This window comes from Teleopsis dalmanni, chromosome X, assembly GCF_002237135.1.
Source record: "Teleopsis dalmanni isolate 2A chromosome X, ASM223713v2, whole genome shotgun sequence".
In the NCBI taxonomy this organism is placed as follows: domain Eukaryota; kingdom Metazoa; phylum Arthropoda; class Insecta; order Diptera; family Diopsidae; genus Teleopsis; species Teleopsis dalmanni.
In genome coordinates, this window is record NC_051848.1 from 51124154 (window position 1) to 51142790 (window position 18637).

An 18637-nucleotide genomic window follows, 5' to 3' on the forward strand; every position below is an offset into this window, starting at 1 on the left:
TGTACTGGTTTGAGGAACATTTTAATAAATCTTCTATTTAATATTCAGATATATGAAAGCAATATACATTTAGGCCGTGTGCGGACTCGAGTAAATTGAGGTAAATTTAATTGAAATATTCTAGGGATTTTTTGCACTGCACTTATGTAAATATTTATTTATTGTATTTAATTACAATAAATAATTAACTCGAAATTCTGTTAAATACCAACATTCGCTGCCATACTGACATAATTTACTATTTCCTTCAATTTATCATCAATTCACTCGAACTCGCACACGGCCTTAATCAGTTAATAATATAAAGGTAACTTGAAGGTGAATAGGCCAGCTCTTAATAGAATTTCTCTAAAAATTTTTGACGATATTTGTATATTATAGCATCATAATGAATGTATTATTTTGGAATGAAAGATAGTTATTATAATGAATGTTATTGCTTGAATGGATAGATAGAAAATAGATTCAGCATATACCATACATTAAGATATGAGTAAAAATATAGTTTATTATTGCTTTATTAAACTATTTTTAATTAAGCAATAATAATAATTTTATGCCAATAACAACCATATAGCTACTACATTTTTTAAAAAATATTTAATTATACAGATATATCAAGATATTATTTCAGTTCGTTGAATTACGAATAGAGTAAATGTTTTTTATGTTATCAAATACTTAAAACAAAATAAGTGTAATAATTGAAATCACTTGCAACACTGTTTTCGACATTTGGTATAATCATATGTGTTTTTGCATTAACAAACACTAATTCGAAATATTCATCGTATTTAACGAACCGGCACCTCGTGCCTATCTTCTTTCTTTTTCTTATATCGCCTTGAGTCAAAGTGTATGTACAAATTCGCATTGATCTTAAATCAAAAGAGTTTGTTAGTTTAAATATATTTGAATTAATTATAACAAAAGCAAAGTGTTATTATCCACAATGACTGATGTTTTAGTGCAACAACCAAATGAAATCGGCAATGATGATAATTTGGCTGTAAATGTTAATCAAGTAACTGTTGACGCCAATGGCGATGAAGTAAAAAAACAAAAAAAGCCAAAGCCTAATAACAAAAAGCTGCGCCAAGGTAAGTTAAGATAAATAAAATTTCTATATGGTTATTAATTGATTTATAATTAATTAAGCTGAAGCCGCTGCTAAAAAAGCGTTGGAAGGTACAACTGATGAGGTTACCGAAATGAAAAATATGGTTACTGTTGAAGCTGTTCCGGCAGCCGATGGCGAAAAGAAGGCAAATAAAAAGAAGAACAAAAATAAAAATAAGTCTAATGCTGCAGGAAAAGCCAAAACATTAGCTGCACCAACAATTCCTATATCAGCTCAATTTCCTGATGGTAATTATCCTGAAGGAGAAGTTGTGCAGTATCATAAGCCAAAGGATTTTCCTGATAATCGTACAGCTATTGATCGCATGTCGAGTGAGGAAAAGCGTGCTTTGGATCGTTTGCATACAGATATATATATGGAATTGCGTCAAGCAGCTGAAGCGCATCGACAAACACGTCAATATATGCAGAAGTTTATAAAGCCCGGCATGACAATGATTGAAATATGTGAAGAACTTGAAAATACTGCACGTCGTTTAATTAATGAAAATGGTTTGGAAGCTGGTTTAGCTTTTCCCACTGGTTGTTCACTGAATCATTGCGCTGCACATTACACACCTAATGCTGGCGACACCACTGTCCTTGATTATGATGATGTTTGTAAAATTGATTTCGGTACACATATTAAAGGACGTATAATTGATTGTGCCTTTACCTTAACTTTCAATAACAAGTATGATAAATTATTGGAAGCAGTAAGAGAGGCCACTAATACTGGTATTAAAGAAGCTGGTATAGATGTTCGTCTATGTGATATTGGTGCTGCTATCCAAGAAGTTATGGAATCCTATGAACTGGAATTAGATGGAAAGACGTATCCAATCAAATCTATACGTAACTTGAATGGACACTCCATAAGTCCATATCGTAAGTTACATAATACATAATATTTTATTAATATAATAATAGATATATTATAATGTATTATAATTTATAATCATATATTATGTATCGTATGCTTGTTTAGTAATTTAAGCTAATAACATTTATGACCTAATATTATTATAGCTTATAATTTATGAGCTTTATGAATTTATATTATATTTTATTTTAAATAATAATTCCAATATAATATTATATAACAATCTATAGTCACATATTGCAATGTAAATATTATATATTGTAGACTGTTATCTTATATGTTTTAATATAATTGATATGGAATATTTTGTATATTCTTATATTAATTAATACTGTAATCATATGTTACAATGTATGTTATTACATAGTACTCACATACTTATTATTCATTATCATAATAATTATATGTATTCATATATATCATAGCATTACGGTTTGTGGTACGCTTATAACTTAATCGTTCGCATGTTTCTATGGATCAGTATTAAATGTCATTGTCCTTCAGTTTCTGATTTATAACAAGTTAACATTAATTCTATATGTTATATATTGGATTGCTTTTCGGTGGTTAGGCTGAGTGAATTAATGATTTATTTATTCATTTAGATTAACAGTGCTGATTTTGTAAAGTTTAAAAAAAAAAAAATAATTTAATGAAGACGTTTCAAAATAATTAAATTGACTTAACTGTGCGGGATTAGCCTAGAGTAGCCGGGACTGTTAAGATGAAATGTTTTTGTTAAGGATATTTTGGGGTCAACTCATCACTCGGGTATGCATAGTTAAGCTTCGCTCAGCTCTAACTCAAACATCTCTATTTATTCAATTAAACTACTTTCGTTCCTTCTGTCTGCCGCGTTAATTCTTAAATTATTTTTCCGCAAATAAGTCTTAAGGGTATGGCTGCTTTGTGTATTCTAACTCTACAATTTGCCCCATAATGAAATTCAAATACTTTAATACGATCATAATAAATAAGCTACTTACGTTCGTCCTCATAAGCTTCTTTCATGCTTCTGCTTAAGGGATTCCTAACAAAGGTCTTATCCTAATTTCTGTATAAAAAGCTTTTCTATATATGTTTATATTATTCTTGTGGTTACTATATTAACTGTATATATTTTGGTCAGTTTTGAATATTTTTTCGCCTGGCAACATCTTTAATAGTTTAATCAAGTATTAGGTTGCATATTATTGCATACAATGTCATGTTGGTTTACGTTAAATGTCAATTCGAAATGTTCAGATATAACACAAACGAAGGAAGCTATCATTTGATCCAGTTCCTAATCCTTCTTTCTAAATTTTTTTTTTAGTAGAAAAGAGTGATCGTTTATTTGACATCATTGTGCTCTTGTGCTCATTGATACGCTCCTAGCAGTCGTTCACCTCATTTCTTAAACTTATTTGTTGTAAGTTTCTAGGAGTGTTTGTAACAAAATTGATCAAAGTGATCATATGAAATGATCCACATCATGTCGTAACACTTTTGATGCGTATTCACTAATATTCCCCACAGTTTATGTATGTACAGCTCTGCCCAGATATGTATTATTTTGTTATTAATTAATAGACTCTGTAATTACTACCGCTATTTGTCGACACATTTAGATTTTTGACCAAGTTTTGCAGGTACTTCTACACGTTCTCATGCATTTTCAATGAGCTAGTTGCTTTTTAATTATCTTCTGTAATTGGCGAGCTTTGGTGCATAAAAGCTCCAAATTTTTTTAGGATTTTACGACCATTTTGTTCTTCAAATACAGTCCCGTATTCTCCAATGGTACGTTCAAGCATATTTTTGTCTTTGCGTGCCTTCTACAAATGTTCCAACAATTGATCAATGCTTAGTTGACCAATATTTTCATTGGCATCTGCGGTTTGAGTTTGTTGTTGTTGTAACCCGCTGGAACCTGTAAGCAGATAACAAGAAAGCATATGCAAGACGATTACATGGTAGGGGAATGAGTATAAGGGATGGAATTAAATGGGTTGAATTTAAATTGTATATTAAGCTGGGTCCTGACGGAGAAACCTGACCACTTCTATGGGGTGGGTCCAAAGGTCAACTGGACAGAGGCAACGTCTTAGGAAGTTGAGCTGCAGTTTGGACATACATTAGGTATCGAAGTATTTATGCGTGACAAGTAACTGTTAGCACTCGGTTATATCCTGATCTCAATTCAGCTGGAGGTGGTGGTTGTTGAGTAGTCGGAAGAGGCAGCTGTAGGTGATGCGGTTAAATCGTTGCATGAGTTAGTTGTTTGAGTGCTGTTCTTTTATAAAATACTGTTGCGATATTGTTGATTCAAAGACAATAGCTTCATGCTTTATAATAGTGGGCAGTTCATGTATTTGCAGTTGCTTATCAATTATAAATATTACTAAATGTTGTTCTTGTTGTAGTAGCCCATACTTGAAGTACCGAAAGCCCACAAAATACACTTAGTCTACTATGTTATAATGGTTATAATGTTGGAACAATTAAATAGCAGTAAAACATGTGATATAGAACTACATATAAATGGAAAAGATACTCCATCAATGTATAAATCTATAACCACTGTCATCATCAGAAATAGTTTCCAATGTATCTGGATATGAAGATATGAATTGAAAGATATAATGACTTCATTTGATACGGCACTTGAATTTCCAACCGTGTAATACACAATGAAAAATTGTTTAAATAACAGTTGATTTAAATCTTTCACAAGAAGTATCAGAATTTCCGTCTGGTGAACCAGATGGGACCAGATGACAGTCAGTATGAAATGTGAGTGTCGAAAATTGAAATGATTAAATATTATTCTATTGCTTCTAGCAAAATTGAATGTCCATTGTTTTGCCTTATTGTTCTGCATAAGCTCAGCAAAGTGTTTTAATTTGTATTCCAAGAGCAGTATACTTCGGTATACTTCTTCAGTATACTGTTGAGGACGTTCGATAGGTCCCTCAACTCAATTGCATTGAAGGAAGTTATTGCATGTAGATTGACTTAGAAGCTTTCGTATTGTATGCACGCACATACTTTTCACAATTGTGTTTATATATTCTTTACGGAACTAATAAATTATTTTTTTTCACCTCTTAAATATAGCTTAGTATAATATATCTTCCAGTTTTTTTTCTTAGTGTTAATGTATTTGTTCACTCTTGGATTATGTACATTATTCTTAATGACTCTAAGTACTGGTTTTAAGCCTAAAATTACAACAGACTGTGCTGTCATATATGTTATTTGCTTTATTTTTGTTTAGCTTTCTGTTTTTATTTTGGTTTTAGCTGTCACTGAGTCTAAGACTTGTGTTGACATTAGCTATCACGTTCACACTTTTATATTTTTTTATCAGTTATTAGTCTTTATTTTTTTAGAAATGAAAACCTTATCTATTTAGTATGTAGTATTCTAACATATTTGATGCAATAGCAAACAATGTTATGGAGCAATTATAAATGCGAAGTTTTCTTTGTCCATTAGTGAATTGAAATCAACACTGTTTTAATGGTAATGACCCAGCCCTGATTGTAAAAGCTTTTAGATCTCTGTTTAAAATCCATTCGAATATGACCATCCACAAGTGTTACCATTCACAAGGATAACGAAACAAGTAGTCTTACTTGAGAACGGTTTTTGTAGTATTTCTTGCTGTAGTAATCTAAAAAAAACCTATGGGTTAGGGTTGGGTGTAGAAAGGGAGATCTTAATAAGAGTAGAATGGGGGTCCTTATGGAATACCGTTTTATTTATGTTGTGCTGCGTATATTCTTCAATTAAATACAGAAATAGAAGTTTCTAGAAATGTCTGTATCTTGAAATACTTGATATGTGTATATTATTGGTACGTTCTAAAATTTTCCTCACTTGCTCGTTATTGTTATTGTTCAGCTTAAATATCACAAATTTTTATTTTATTTTGTTGTTTATTTTTTATATAGTTTTTAGTACAAGTGAAAATCTTATTGATTTTAAATTTTTTGTTTGTTTGTATTTATTTTGAGACAGAATCATACTTCTTTCACGTACCATTATTCTATAGGGTATTTTTTTTAACATTTGAGAAATTGAAATGATAATACCAGACAGAAATATTATTGGAATGAAATTTTTTCTTTATTATAATCTGGTAAATAATTTCATGACATTAACTTTTTGAGTATGATTTGTCCGCCGCGGCTACGAGTTACGTGGTCCATGCGATCAGTCTAATTTGGCTTCCAAAGTTGCAATAGTTGCTGGTTTTTTGGAATAAACCCCATAAAAAGTAATCGAAAGATATTAAATTGTATGAAGGAGGGGACCAGTAATCAGGCCCACTTCTGGAAAGAAAGTTGTTACCAAACTGATTTCGCAATAAATCGATTGTTAAGCGCGCTGTATGACAAGTTGTGCTGTCATCGTCATCGATGCTTAACTGATTAATTTTTTGAAACAAAAATTCAGTCACCATAGCTCGGTATCGCTCGTCATTTACGTAATGGCAGCTCCTACCCCATTTTGTAAGAAATGGGAACCGCTGATGTCACCAGCATGTAAACCGCACCAAATAGTCAATTTTAATAGATGTAATGGTGATTCATTTACGTTTTGAGGATTATCTTCGCTCCTTACGCGACAATTTGGCTTATTGATTTAACTAGAAATTAGTTTAATTGCTAAATACAATTCTTCGATAAAAATACTTATGAACTTCACGAACAGATTTATTTTTTTCAGAGTAAACCACCGCAATTTGGAAGCTTTGTTTTAACGTTAAACGAATCATGGTGAATTGCTAACGAAGTTTGACGTTCTTAGCTATCAGACTATAGTTAATAGTTCAGGTTTAAAAAAACGGCTACATCCCGGAGCCACTACTCAATCACGGCGACCAAGTGCCGTTCAACACTACCCAAAGGGCTTACACAAGCAGATCCCTAAGGGTTACAACAAATACAATATATCGATAGTTCTAATGCAGTTAAAGAAACACCTTATGTAATCGGTCTCTAACGCGAGCTACTAACTGTTTTTTTTTATTAAAAAAATTTACTAAAACACTTGTACATCCTGGTTTATTGATTTACTGATGAGACCTTGATTTCTTTCCAGGACCGATGAGTGAGATGTGGTTGTTATAAATTAGGACCTCCAGGACCTAGTTATATTTTTGTTATTCTCTACTTTTCAAGTTTTTCTAGTTAAAATTCGTGACGTATTCTATCCAGTTTATCTAAATTATTTAATAAATGTACGACATTTAGAGAGCTTCAAGTATTTTGAGGCTTTAATGCTTTTTATATAGTCTCAAATCCCATGATATATGGATTTACTATGAATAACTGATAGTTCTCAATTGTAGTCGATTTTCTTCTCTGTGACAGTTTTCGATATATTTCGATATACATGATTTGCAAGTCATGTGTAAATGAAATCAGAGGTAAAGACTACTTATTGTGACGTTGTTCAGTCTTTTTCTATAGGGCGTTGTTTAGTGGACTTAATAAACTACTCTAATATATTTCTATACTATATATTCTATATATATACTATATTCTATACTATACTATACTTATTTAATTGATTTTACTTATTTTTAAGTAGCTTTATGAATACTACTAATGGACTTATATTGCATTTATTTAGACTTAATGACAATTTATGTTATTTATATTTTTTTTAAGGCATACACTCAGGAAAAACTGTGCCAATTGTAAAAGGTGGTGAATCTACTCGAATGGAGGAGAACGAGTTTTATGCAATTGAGACTTTCGGTTCTACTGGACGTGGTCTGGTACATGATGATATGGATTGTTCACATTATATGAAGAATTTTGATGCACCATATGTGCCACTGCGTTTACAATCTTCCAAACAACTGTTAGGAACTATAAATAAGCATTTCGGAACTTTGGCATTCTGTAAACGTTGGTTGGATCGTGCCGGTGCTACAAAATATCAAATGGCTTTAAAAGATTTGTGCGACAAAAACATTGTTACAGCTTATCCACCATTGTGCGATATAAAGGGCTGTTACACTGCACAATACGAGCATACAATTATGTTACGTCCCACCTGTAAAGAAGTCGTTTCCAGGGGTGACGATTATTAAGTTTGGTAACAAATTAAAAATTCAATAATGAAAAAAAGAAACAAAAGAAGAAATACAAAAAAAAATTTTTATGAAATAACCTTTAAAATTATATAAGAAAGTTTACTAAATATTTATTTATACCAAGAAATAAATAAAAACAATATGAACAAAAAAAATTTATAGGATTATGATATGATATGAGCTGATTACTAATATTAAGAAATTCTACAAATTCTTTCCAGTCGTTTCTATATCCCGTGAATTGTCTTAGTTCATTAAACGATTTGCAAGTCTCTATAAAGGAAGTTTTGTTCCAAGTCCTTTGTGTTCTGTCACGGTCCTTAGCCCTCCGCGTCTTAAGGACAGAATTCTTTACGAATTTTTTGTCCTATTTGTTTGAATAGAAAATCTGTAAATTATTTAAAAACTTGTTCAAATGAAATTGAACACACATGGGGTTCTAAACATACACAGAAGTAATTATTATGGATTTTAACATTTTTTATTAAAATCGTGACATGATATAAAGATGCAATTAAAACATATGTAAATATAATAGAAATCTGAAACCTTCTACTCAAAAAGTACTCGGATTTTGTAAATAGAACACACAAATTTAAATTTATTCCAAATTTATTTTATCTCTTTCAAAATACATTAAGACTGAAAAGTTTTCGGAAATTCTCATTTAAAATTCGCGCGCTGTATATTTTTCGATATTTTAAGTTTATGTAGTTTGGCAGCACTGTCCTTAATTACTATGCCAAAAATGAGCTCGATCTGTCAGACAGTTCGTTTACGGCAGCTGTTGAAACCAGTTCACCTCAGTAGTGCGTTGCGAAATGTCTTCGACGGTCGTACGACCGTCCTGGAAGGCTTTGTACCACTCATAAACTTGAGTTTTCGATAAAACTGATTCCCCATAAGCCTTTTGTAGCATTCGCAACGATTCTGCACACGAAATTTCGTTCGAAACACAAAATTTGATGCAAACTCTTTGTTCAATATTTTTTTCCATTGTTTTTTTCGCAACGCCCTACTGAGGTGAACTGGTTTCAACAGCTGCCGTAAACGAACTGTCTGACAGATCGCGCTCATTTTTGGCATAGTAATTAAGGACAGTGCTGCCAAACTACATAAACTTAAAATATCGAAAAATATACAGCGCGCGAATTTTAAATGAGAATTTCCGAAAACTTTTCGGTCTTAATGTATGCTCCTTCTAAAGTGATACACATATGCCAACGCTTAATCTAATCTTCCATACACTTTTCGTAGGCCCGTGCAGGTATGGCTTTTAGTTCCTTTGGCGAATTCTCTTCTATCGATTCAATCGATTCAAAACGCTTACCACGAAGGGGCAATTTGAGTTTCGGGAATAGGAAAAAGTCGCACGGAAAATAGTAAAAATCGCTAAATGCACTTGAGGTAGTTTCACATTAACAGCTACTGTAAACAAACTAATTGACAGATGGCGCTCAAATTTTTACCATATGTCAAGAAAGGGTGTATCAAGATAACAAAAAAAAATTTTGAAAAAGGTCTATTACTTAAGGATAAGTTAACAAACAACAAAATCCGGATACTTTTTGAGCAGAAAGTATGTCCATTTTAAATAGGAGTTTTTAAAGAATACTTCTGTTTTTAATATTCGGATGAATCATATTGAACAAACTACATGCGGAATAGTCTGAATTAAGAGCCATATGAAAAAGTCATGACAAAGTTTGGCATAATCGATATATACAATAAGGATCATCTTGTTGATTTAATTCAAAGAAATGAACTATAAGGTAGATACCGCTAAAAAAAGAAATAGAAACTTGAATATGTGGCTTAGATTGTGAACTCCTGGGAACTTTCTGAGCAGAAAGTATAAAGTACATGGATAGCATTCAATGCATAGAGAATATAATGTGATTGTCTCCATATTTCAACCAATGACTAATTATTAGCTTTAAATATATTAAGAGGCCCATATGTTTATTATAATAAAATCAATGAGTATACTTTAATTCACCGTTTCTTTTAATAGAAATATTTATACTATACAGACTGAGTAATAAATAAAAAAGGAGAAAATGTTAATATAACATTGTCTACTACATAAAATTATATAAAAAGATTATTAAGCGGGCTTATGATGGCCATAAAGTTGTGAATAGATTAATAACGTTGTTTAGCGAAAGGTGGCTTTAAGGCTTTACAGTTCAAATTATTAAAATAAATTTCGATTAGTGACTATTTAGAAGAACTAGGTGTATATATACACCTAGTATATATACTTATCTAAACAATGCCTTAGCAGTACTTTCTGTTAAAGGCAGTTACTTTTTCACAGGTCAAGTCAGCTTACATTGTAATAAGCCAACTTAAGTACAAGTGAACTGTATACATAAGAACTATAGAAATCAAAACTCCTAAGAATCAAACTAGATTAATTGGATAATTACTCATTAATATTTATTTTTTATTACATTAAAATTAATTTAATATTATTCAGTATCTCTGAACGTAAGGATAATTAGGTATGTTAAAACCGTGAAACAAACAACGATTTGCCAAGAAGTTCCTTAAACACTCATAATAAGGACTTCTTGATGAATTTAATATTATTCAATATCTCTATACGTAAGAACAATTAGGTATGTTGAAACCAAATCAAACAATGATTTGCCAAGAAGTTCCTCAAACACTCATAATAAGGACTTTTTGATGAGTTCTTTATTTCTTCTTCTTGTTCTTGAGTTAATGCTATTATGCACTTTTACTCTATAATGGCTGGGGGGCTTATTACTACCCCACACTAGGCTTTAACTAGGCTAAGAAATCATATCATTTAATTGTCTTTTAGTTGATGACGGACCTTAAATCACCATATCTTCCTGAGAGTCCAGAAGTGGACTTGAGGGTTGTTAAAGGCGGGGTTAAGTAGCGTATCAACTTCAGTGAATAATTTTAGAGCTCTGTCTCTGATATATTTTTTCACTGAGTCAATCCTAAGATCTCTATGTATGTCTGTTGATCTAATATACCATGGAATCTTAAACAGTCTGTAATTGCTTTATGGTAGTATTTGAGGCTTTGCTATATGTAACACATCCGTACAGTAGTGCTGGTCTAATTACTTGCGTATAAAGTAACTTTCTATTTTTAAAGTTGAAGTGATAATTATTAAATAGCGGCTTTAATAAATGTAGAATCTTAGAGCAGCTATTCCGTTCTTTATTTAATCCACTTAATTCGAAAGAGTGAACAAGAGTGCATTTATTAAAGAGAAATATATATATATATATATAATTAGCATTACTTTATTTTTATTTTTTTTTTGTACATTAAACAATAATGAAAACATCGAAATTTAGCTGCTGCTCCGAATAGAGTGTTCACGTCATCTTATAACGTCTGCCTTAAAATGTTTACATTATAATTATTTACTAACTTACTAATTATAATTACCCAAAATGAATTCTAAACCGTAGATTCTTCAGGGTAAAAAAGTCACCTGAACGCTATGATGTACAATTTTCAAAAAGTCAAGTTGTATGATTACCTACTTTTAGCTCAGGAATAATTCAAATTTGTGATATTGTCATGCAGTTTTCAATCATCACATACTCGGATCTACAAGTTAGTTCCAGATTCAATGGAAAAATGTTTAGTTCATCGGCTTTGAAGAAACTAATGATGTAGCAGTATTGGGAATAGCAGGATCCGTGGTGCAATTCAATATTATTAACTATAAAGACTAAATGATGATTACTTAATATTTAATAAGATGAAAAGTACTGAAACTATTCATTCTAATTTTTTAATAGTTCGTTAAGTCTAGATACATTTTTAGTGGAGATAGGAAGGAGGAACTGACTTCACAATAATAGTTTTAAACAAGCAATACGAACTCCAAAAATTTATAAATTTAGATTACAATCATAATCATAATTGTAATCAATAGTATTATTAGTATATTGATTTTAGTAGAGTCTTCTAGGTCAAAATGCCTATTTTTCAAAAAGTTGTTAAATCACTAAAAAATATGTAATCACAACTTAAACAATCAAAGCTGTGAACTCAACGATTATTGTTACGGGATGTGGCATTGCGACCGTCGGGTCTATGTAGAGGCACACTACATTCAATGATAGTAAATAAAAATTTATTCGTCAAATACCAAACATTTCATGCAAAATATATTTAATTGTTCATCAATGCAAAATACATATAATCACGATATTAGGGCACAGCGATTTGAAGGAACACTCAAATTCAATCGGACAAACAACGAGATGGTCCTACTTTGACTACCTGTGTAATCAAAAATCTATACTAAACGAAAGAGATGAGCGGTAGAATTAAAGAACGGAATGTTCACATACGAACCTTATGTTTCAAAAATGATAGTCATTAAGTCTGTTCTTATGCTATTCTTTGCAAAAAGTTGGAATACGATACGGAGATGGTGTCTGTTTTCGGTGACCAGTAAGAGTATGAAATATTGAAGATGGTATTAATTATAATACTAAGATAAATTTCGCAAGTATCACAAGTATATTTCAATGCACTAATGATTACAAACAAATTACAAACAAGGTGAACAAATTCCCCAGAACCTAATACAGAGGGAAGAAGAGGTAGTCTATATATGAATATATTCGATGAGATCGGATATCTATAATTTTAACTTGGATAATGTGATCCACAAAAGTCTATTCAAGGATCAAAAACAGAAAAATAAGTTTTCAGAGTAGGAAAAATATTCTATATCTCATGGTGATAGTAATAAATGATTGTTGTTATAGTGGCTATTTAGAGTTCTATAAATTCTGTCATCTACTAACGGGATTTTCTTCTAGCAGACATCACGTGATCTATCTATCTAAACAAAATCTTATGGCAAGCCATACAGATGTATATTCACATAGACGGATGCTTGTATAAAGCAAATAAATATCTTACCTTTGCTATTTGTCTACCATAAGGTTTTCATTAGGTTTTTACAAATACTCTATTTTTAATTTGGGTTTCTGAAATTAGAATAGATTAGCACAATCATAAGGTATTTATAGAATGGCTAAACTTACTACATCTTCGTTCTCAAATCATTACACATTTTCGCAGAGAAGTTTTAGAAACTCTTCGGAGTGACATCGAATAAAATGAATAAGACCAGGATATGTTTCTAAAACTTTAGGCATTAATTCTGCTAATGATTTTGGATGACGTACAATAATATCTCTGAATTTAAGAAATTTTGCATCCTTTTTTAATATAGCGAAAGGAGAGACAACGTATTTTATAACACAGTTTCGTTGTTTTGGATGAGTTGCGAAATCATATAAACATGTTTCAGAAGCAGTTGGTTTCTTTTTATTGCTCGTAACATGGAACATATGGAACTGATCACAGCTCATTTTTCTTGTAAGTGGTTTGTGGTTGAAATCATAATGTAAATTATTTCTATGTGTTGTCCTTTCTGATAAGATATTATTTAAAAACACGTGTAACTCTTCCATTACATTAGAATTCAACTTTCCAATAAAGTTACATTTATTAAGTGGTGATGTTGGTTGTGGTAAAGAACTCGATTTCTCTTTAAAGTAGAGGCATCTACTGTTTCTTCCAAAACATGTTGGAATTACACCACTAAGTTTTCCAATTTTCTTTACCTCAAATAATCTGCTCTCATTTGTATCAGTTCTGGAGCAGTACATTTTAATTCCCCATAAGTCATCATCTTTAGTGATAGCAATGAATATAAATTTTTTTTCATTAAGTCTTATTTTTAAGTTTATCGACATCTCTGAATGTTGTTAAATGCCTTGAATGAAAGAGAGATACATTAGATATTCTTGTAAATTAATTTCAATTAAAATATAAAAATTTTTATATTAACATGCAATTTCACAATTTAAATTTGACCGATATGTATGGGAAGAATCAACAGCTCTTCCCAAGACCACTTATGTTAACTACTCTAGAACGAAAAATATAGTCAAGAAGGATAAGGATAATATATTGGTAATGAAAATGTTGGTATGTATAAACTCCGACCCACCATAAATAAGCAAATGGGTAAAATTCCATTCGTAGATATTTTTAGGTAGGTTCTGCGATGAATCTGTTTTTTGGTAAACAAAATTTTACTGATAGATAATTAAAATTGGATAATTACTTAATATTTAGTTTTAATTACATTGAAATTAATTTAACATTATTCGGTATCTATACCTAAGGTATGTTAAGTGTATGCAATAAACTATGATTTGCCAAGGAGCTCCTCAAACACTCATAATAAGGACTTCTTGATGAGTTCTTTATTTGGTCCTCTTCGTATTAAGAGTGAATATGAATAAAATAAGCTATTCGAAAATTTGTTGTATTTGATTCAAATGTTTAAAAGAATTACTTGTTTTATCATGATTGTGACCTGATTCATGTGAGTAGAAATATAATACAGTAATCCATTTCAGCTACACTTAGAAATATATATATATAAACATCATTACTGTCTGGATGATAGTAGTCCAGATAAATAGGTTGTTGTTTTGAAAACTCAATTCACGAGATATCATCTACCATCTGTATTACATAGAGAACGAATATTTAAAAAGTCATTTAAGTAATATTTTGAAAACGAAATTGTATATATATAGATGACTTAATGCCCCATATAGAACTTAATATAATATAAGTTTCGGTCACTAAAAACAAACTTCACCACTTTGTTTTCAGTCGTATACCTTTCACTTATATTGAAAATTTTGATCCTTCCTTTTTTGCGCTAATCGTTATAATTTGGAATGAGGGAATAATATGAGTTTCGACAATATCAAACAACATCTATGATTGCTGGGTCGTAATCATTCCAAAATTTCGATTATACATAAACCTTTTGATTATATATGTAAAAATATTATACATCTATATATATATATATATATATATACATATATAAGTGGTGTGATTCCAACGTGTTTTGGAAGAAAATATTATATATATATATATATATGTACGAATATTAATGTCAACTAAGAAGTCATAACATCAAATTTTGCTTATTTAGTTAATTATTAGAGCAAGATATGAATATTAAATTTTAAATAATAAATAAAAAAAATAATATTTCTAGAAATCAAAAGTATGTAGACTTACATTTGATTGTACCCGTTTTTACTTAGAGAACAGACTATAAATTAAACATAAAAACATTATATTCATTCATAACCTACAGAAAATGTTTGAAAAGTTACCTACAGCGCAGAAATTCGGTACTATAACACAGATCAAAATTTAGTTTAAAAAATTTCCGAAACTCTCTTAATTCTAAATGATTATGAATAAAATAAAATATAATTTGATTTGTTATATCCAAACATTTTAAAAATCAAAGTTTGCTTGGACTAAAAAGTTATTACGAATCAGTCGTCATACACACAAATCCTTCAAAATTATTTTTTAAGTTAAATTCCTCTATTAAATTAGGTAAATTTCATTTGAAAATAAATATTTTTCACTAGTATTTAAATCTCTTTACTTATACTTTATTGTTATACGATTTGCAAACTATTAATGTGGTACTCAAATTCAAAACCTTAAACCTCTCCTCCGACTTCAATCATACTGAAACAACCTTGAGCCACCTCAAGTAAATAATAGGCACAGTTAGGTCGATACTCAAAGCGATCACAATTGCCTTTTTCATTATACCTAAGCATCAAAGCACAACTTCTTAAAGTTAATATATTTTTATTAGAATTATCTGCTATTCATACTATTCTACTGCATTAGTGTAGATTATGATATTTCTTCATGATCTTTATACGCCCAAGTCTTTTCTTATGCATTCATGCGTTTCAGAAATGTTTAGTCCACAGTCGACAGTCTACAATACCCTATGCAGTTCCAATTGATACTATTTTATAACCCATTCAAGTAACTATTAAAAGCAAACCGTTCTCCAAATGGCGCAAGAACACGAAATGACCACTGTCATCTATATTCGTAATGGGAGAACACATTCTATTCAAGTATCTCTAGTGTTCATCGTTGTTCATGATTAATTCCGGATGCTTTAAGACACAATATTTTACTAACGTTAACTTATGATATATAAATATGTAATAGATGATGTATTAAGATTGAGTTTGAAGTTGTAGTTCTGCTGTTATTAAATAGATGGTGCCCCGCAAAGTTTTTAAGAAACTTGGTGTACAAACAACAGTTTTAACATATTTCCTTTAATATACAGAATTCAGTGTAGGCCTTCACTAATAATGGTGAATATGTTCTATAAAGTTGAATAGATCATGGAGAACATAGAAAGTAGTTAGAAATCAGGTATAGGTACTCTGTCAATCTAATCAAAATCGCTGCTCACAAAGAAAACCATATATTTTTATTTTTTAAAAAATATATTTTTTCTCTAAATCTAAATGTCAAAATATAAGGCTTCTAAAAATTATAATCAAAATTTAACAAATCTGGCCATGAAATTTAAATAATTTTGATATCCCAAATAGATTTTTTAGTTTTTCATAAATTTTTTTGGCCTAGACATTGTATACAAAATTGATTAGGTTAAGAGTTTAGGTTAAGTATGTAGACATGTAGGTTAGGAAGTTAGTTTAATTTAATCAAAATTTAAAATATACATGCAAATTAATCAAAATGTTCATTACGAATTTTCACTCATTTTGATGAAAATGAATGTCAAAATTCAATTGCTTCATAACAGCTCTAAAGTTATGGTAAGTCCGAATTCTCATTCTATGAACGTCAATCGATCTGGTTTTTCTTTCAGTAAATCAGTAAATCAAGAAGGAGGAGACCAAAAGATTATAAAAATTTATACATCAGCATTGTATGAGTAAGTCGGTAAGTTACCAATAATAATTTCAATAATTATAAATAATAAAATTCAATTATTCCATGATGAATATTTACATTTCTCTTCAAATTGTTTTATGCCAGGCGGTTCATTTCTTCACGGACTTATCTTTTTCACGCAGCTAGATAATATGCTTGGTGTCTAATTTGGTGCTCTCATTTGATTGAAAAAGTTGTATACTATATAACGTTAAGACATTAAGGTAAGATTAATTCATTTCATTCCTATGATTAATTTTTTGTCTATCTGCAATCTAATTATTGTACAAGACTCTGTTGGACGTTAACGATTTTTGAAGCGTTGAAATGTATAACAGATTTTTATAAACTCTACCGTTCTGAGTATTTTTTTCTTCTGATCTATATGTCAACATAACATATAGTAACTTATATAGTTGCTCATCGAGGCAAAGTTAAAAATTAACATACAAACAATAGTGGACACGGAAATTAGCAATAGCGATAAATTTACAACTTTAAAATCCGGTATCTCAAGAGTCAAATAGCATTAATATATATATAGTCGTAGCTTAGAGGAAATAAAATAATTCGTCTAAACGATGAACTTTTTAAAAATCCATAATCAATATATATATATACAGATATTATAGAATTTAAAATATATCATAATATGCGTTTCTTCTCTATTAGATGTCCATCATTTGATCTTAATACTTAGAGATATTAAGAAAAGAGGTATAGTATATTCAATAAAGAACATATAACTTAATATATTCTTTTTGTCTAACAATTTAGTAAAAATTATTTGCTCATTCTCACCTACCAGACGTGACAAAAATTGATTAGATATACCAATGAACTTGTCGAAATGTCCAAAATTCCATCTTGGTACACCACCTGATACTAAAAGTACTATATTGTTTAACTGAAAACGTAAACCTGTTACTGGTCCTATGGAGGTACACTGCAAACTGTTCTGACATGGTTCGCGTTCTTTAAATCGTAAGTAAACTTTTAATTTTTAATTTTAGTCGTTAACTAATAAATTGATTTTATAATTTAGGTTGAAGAATCGAAGTATCGTTTGTTGTCCAAGCCAGGTATCCCATGTGCGTAAGTGATTTCGGTTTAATTTTCAATAAGATATTTACTTATATTTGTGTTTATAGGATACAAGGTGGAGTTATTGGACCACTAACCAGATGTGATGATGTATTAGTATTAAGTATTTATTTAGATATAAGATAGTTTTAGGAAAAAAAAATTTTTGAATAAAAAATTTAATGTGAAATAATGTTTTATATTTAGTTAAAAAACAAAAGTATAAAATGCATTTCATTCTTAAGACTAGTTCTAAAAACTAATTTTCATACAAATATATAATATATATATAATATAACGAAAGACATGTCTTTGATGCCGTTTGCCTAAAAGGTAACTACCTATATTGTATTGTCAGCTTTTAATTCTCTTTTATTATCAGTAAAAATTTTTAAATAATATTTATACATCGTCGAAGCAACCAGGTATCTGCCGGGTCACGAAACTCAGCTACCATGACAAAAGTGAGAAAAAGAGGTTACCGCTTATACTCGGTTGCAACGCCAACGAACACAACGAAGATCAAGTCCAACAAACGGGATGAGTACCTATTAGAATTTATAGTAAGAAATAAATTAGAAATTTTGAACATAGGGAACACACCAAGCTTTTTA

At 30.3% G+C, this 18637-nt stretch overlaps 1 protein-coding gene and 2 long non-coding RNA genes across 9 annotated transcripts; 2 read left to right on the top strand and 1 right to left on the bottom strand.

Moving 5' to 3' along the window:
• The first annotated feature begins 824 nt into the window (after positions 1-824).
• LOC119689843 (methionine aminopeptidase 2B) lies at positions 825-8130 on the top strand. The gene is made up of 3 exons (XM_038104761.1): positions 825-1100; positions 1159-2007; positions 7666-8130. The coding sequence occupies exons 1-3, from the start codon at positions 953-955 to the stop codon at positions 8091-8093; spliced, it is 1425 nt and encodes a 474-aa protein (XP_037960689.1). The 5' UTR covers positions 825-952; the 3' UTR covers positions 8094-8130.
• A 3240-nt stretch (positions 8131-11370) lies between these two features.
• Positions 11371-15403, bottom strand: LOC119689844. 4 transcript variants are annotated; one of them, XR_005253501.1, is made up of 6 exons: positions 15330-15403; positions 15228-15261; positions 13157-13893; positions 13032-13099; positions 11535-11823; positions 11371-11480 (listed from the first exon to the last, which is right to left on the bottom strand). It is a non-coding gene; the product is annotated as an uncharacterized LOC119689844 (long non-coding RNA). The 4 variants fall into 4 exon arrangements; XR_005253502.1 differs by having other exon boundaries at positions 11371-11484; positions 11629-11823; positions 15326-15397; XR_005253499.1 differs by having other exon boundaries at positions 15326-15397.
• Positions 15404-16617: 1214 nt separating this feature from the next.
• LOC119662159 lies at positions 16618-18201 on the top strand. 4 transcript variants are annotated; one of them, XR_005250713.1, is made up of 7 exons: positions 16618-16822; positions 16876-16949; positions 17046-17164; positions 17613-17657; positions 17718-17924; positions 17986-18035; positions 18092-18201. It is a non-coding gene; the product is annotated as an uncharacterized LOC119662159 (long non-coding RNA). The 4 variants fall into 4 exon arrangements; XR_005250714.1 differs by having other exon boundaries at positions 17749-17924; XR_005250716.1 differs by having other exon boundaries at positions 17986-18031; positions 18092-18197.
• Positions 18202-18637: the final 436 nt, after the last annotated feature.

Coding starts and splice junctions, on each gene's coding strand:
- LOC119689843 (XM_038104761.1), top strand. CDS start 953: ATGACTGATGTTTTAGTGCAACAACCAAATGAAATCGGCAATGATGAT. Junction 1,101..1,158: donor TAACAAAAAGCTGCGCCAAG/GTAAGTTAAGAT, acceptor TAATTAATTAAG/CTGAAGCCGCTGCTAAAAAA. Junction 2,008..7,665: donor ACACTCCATAAGTCCATATC/GTAAGTTACATA, acceptor ATTTTTTTTAAG/GCATACACTCAGGAAAAACT.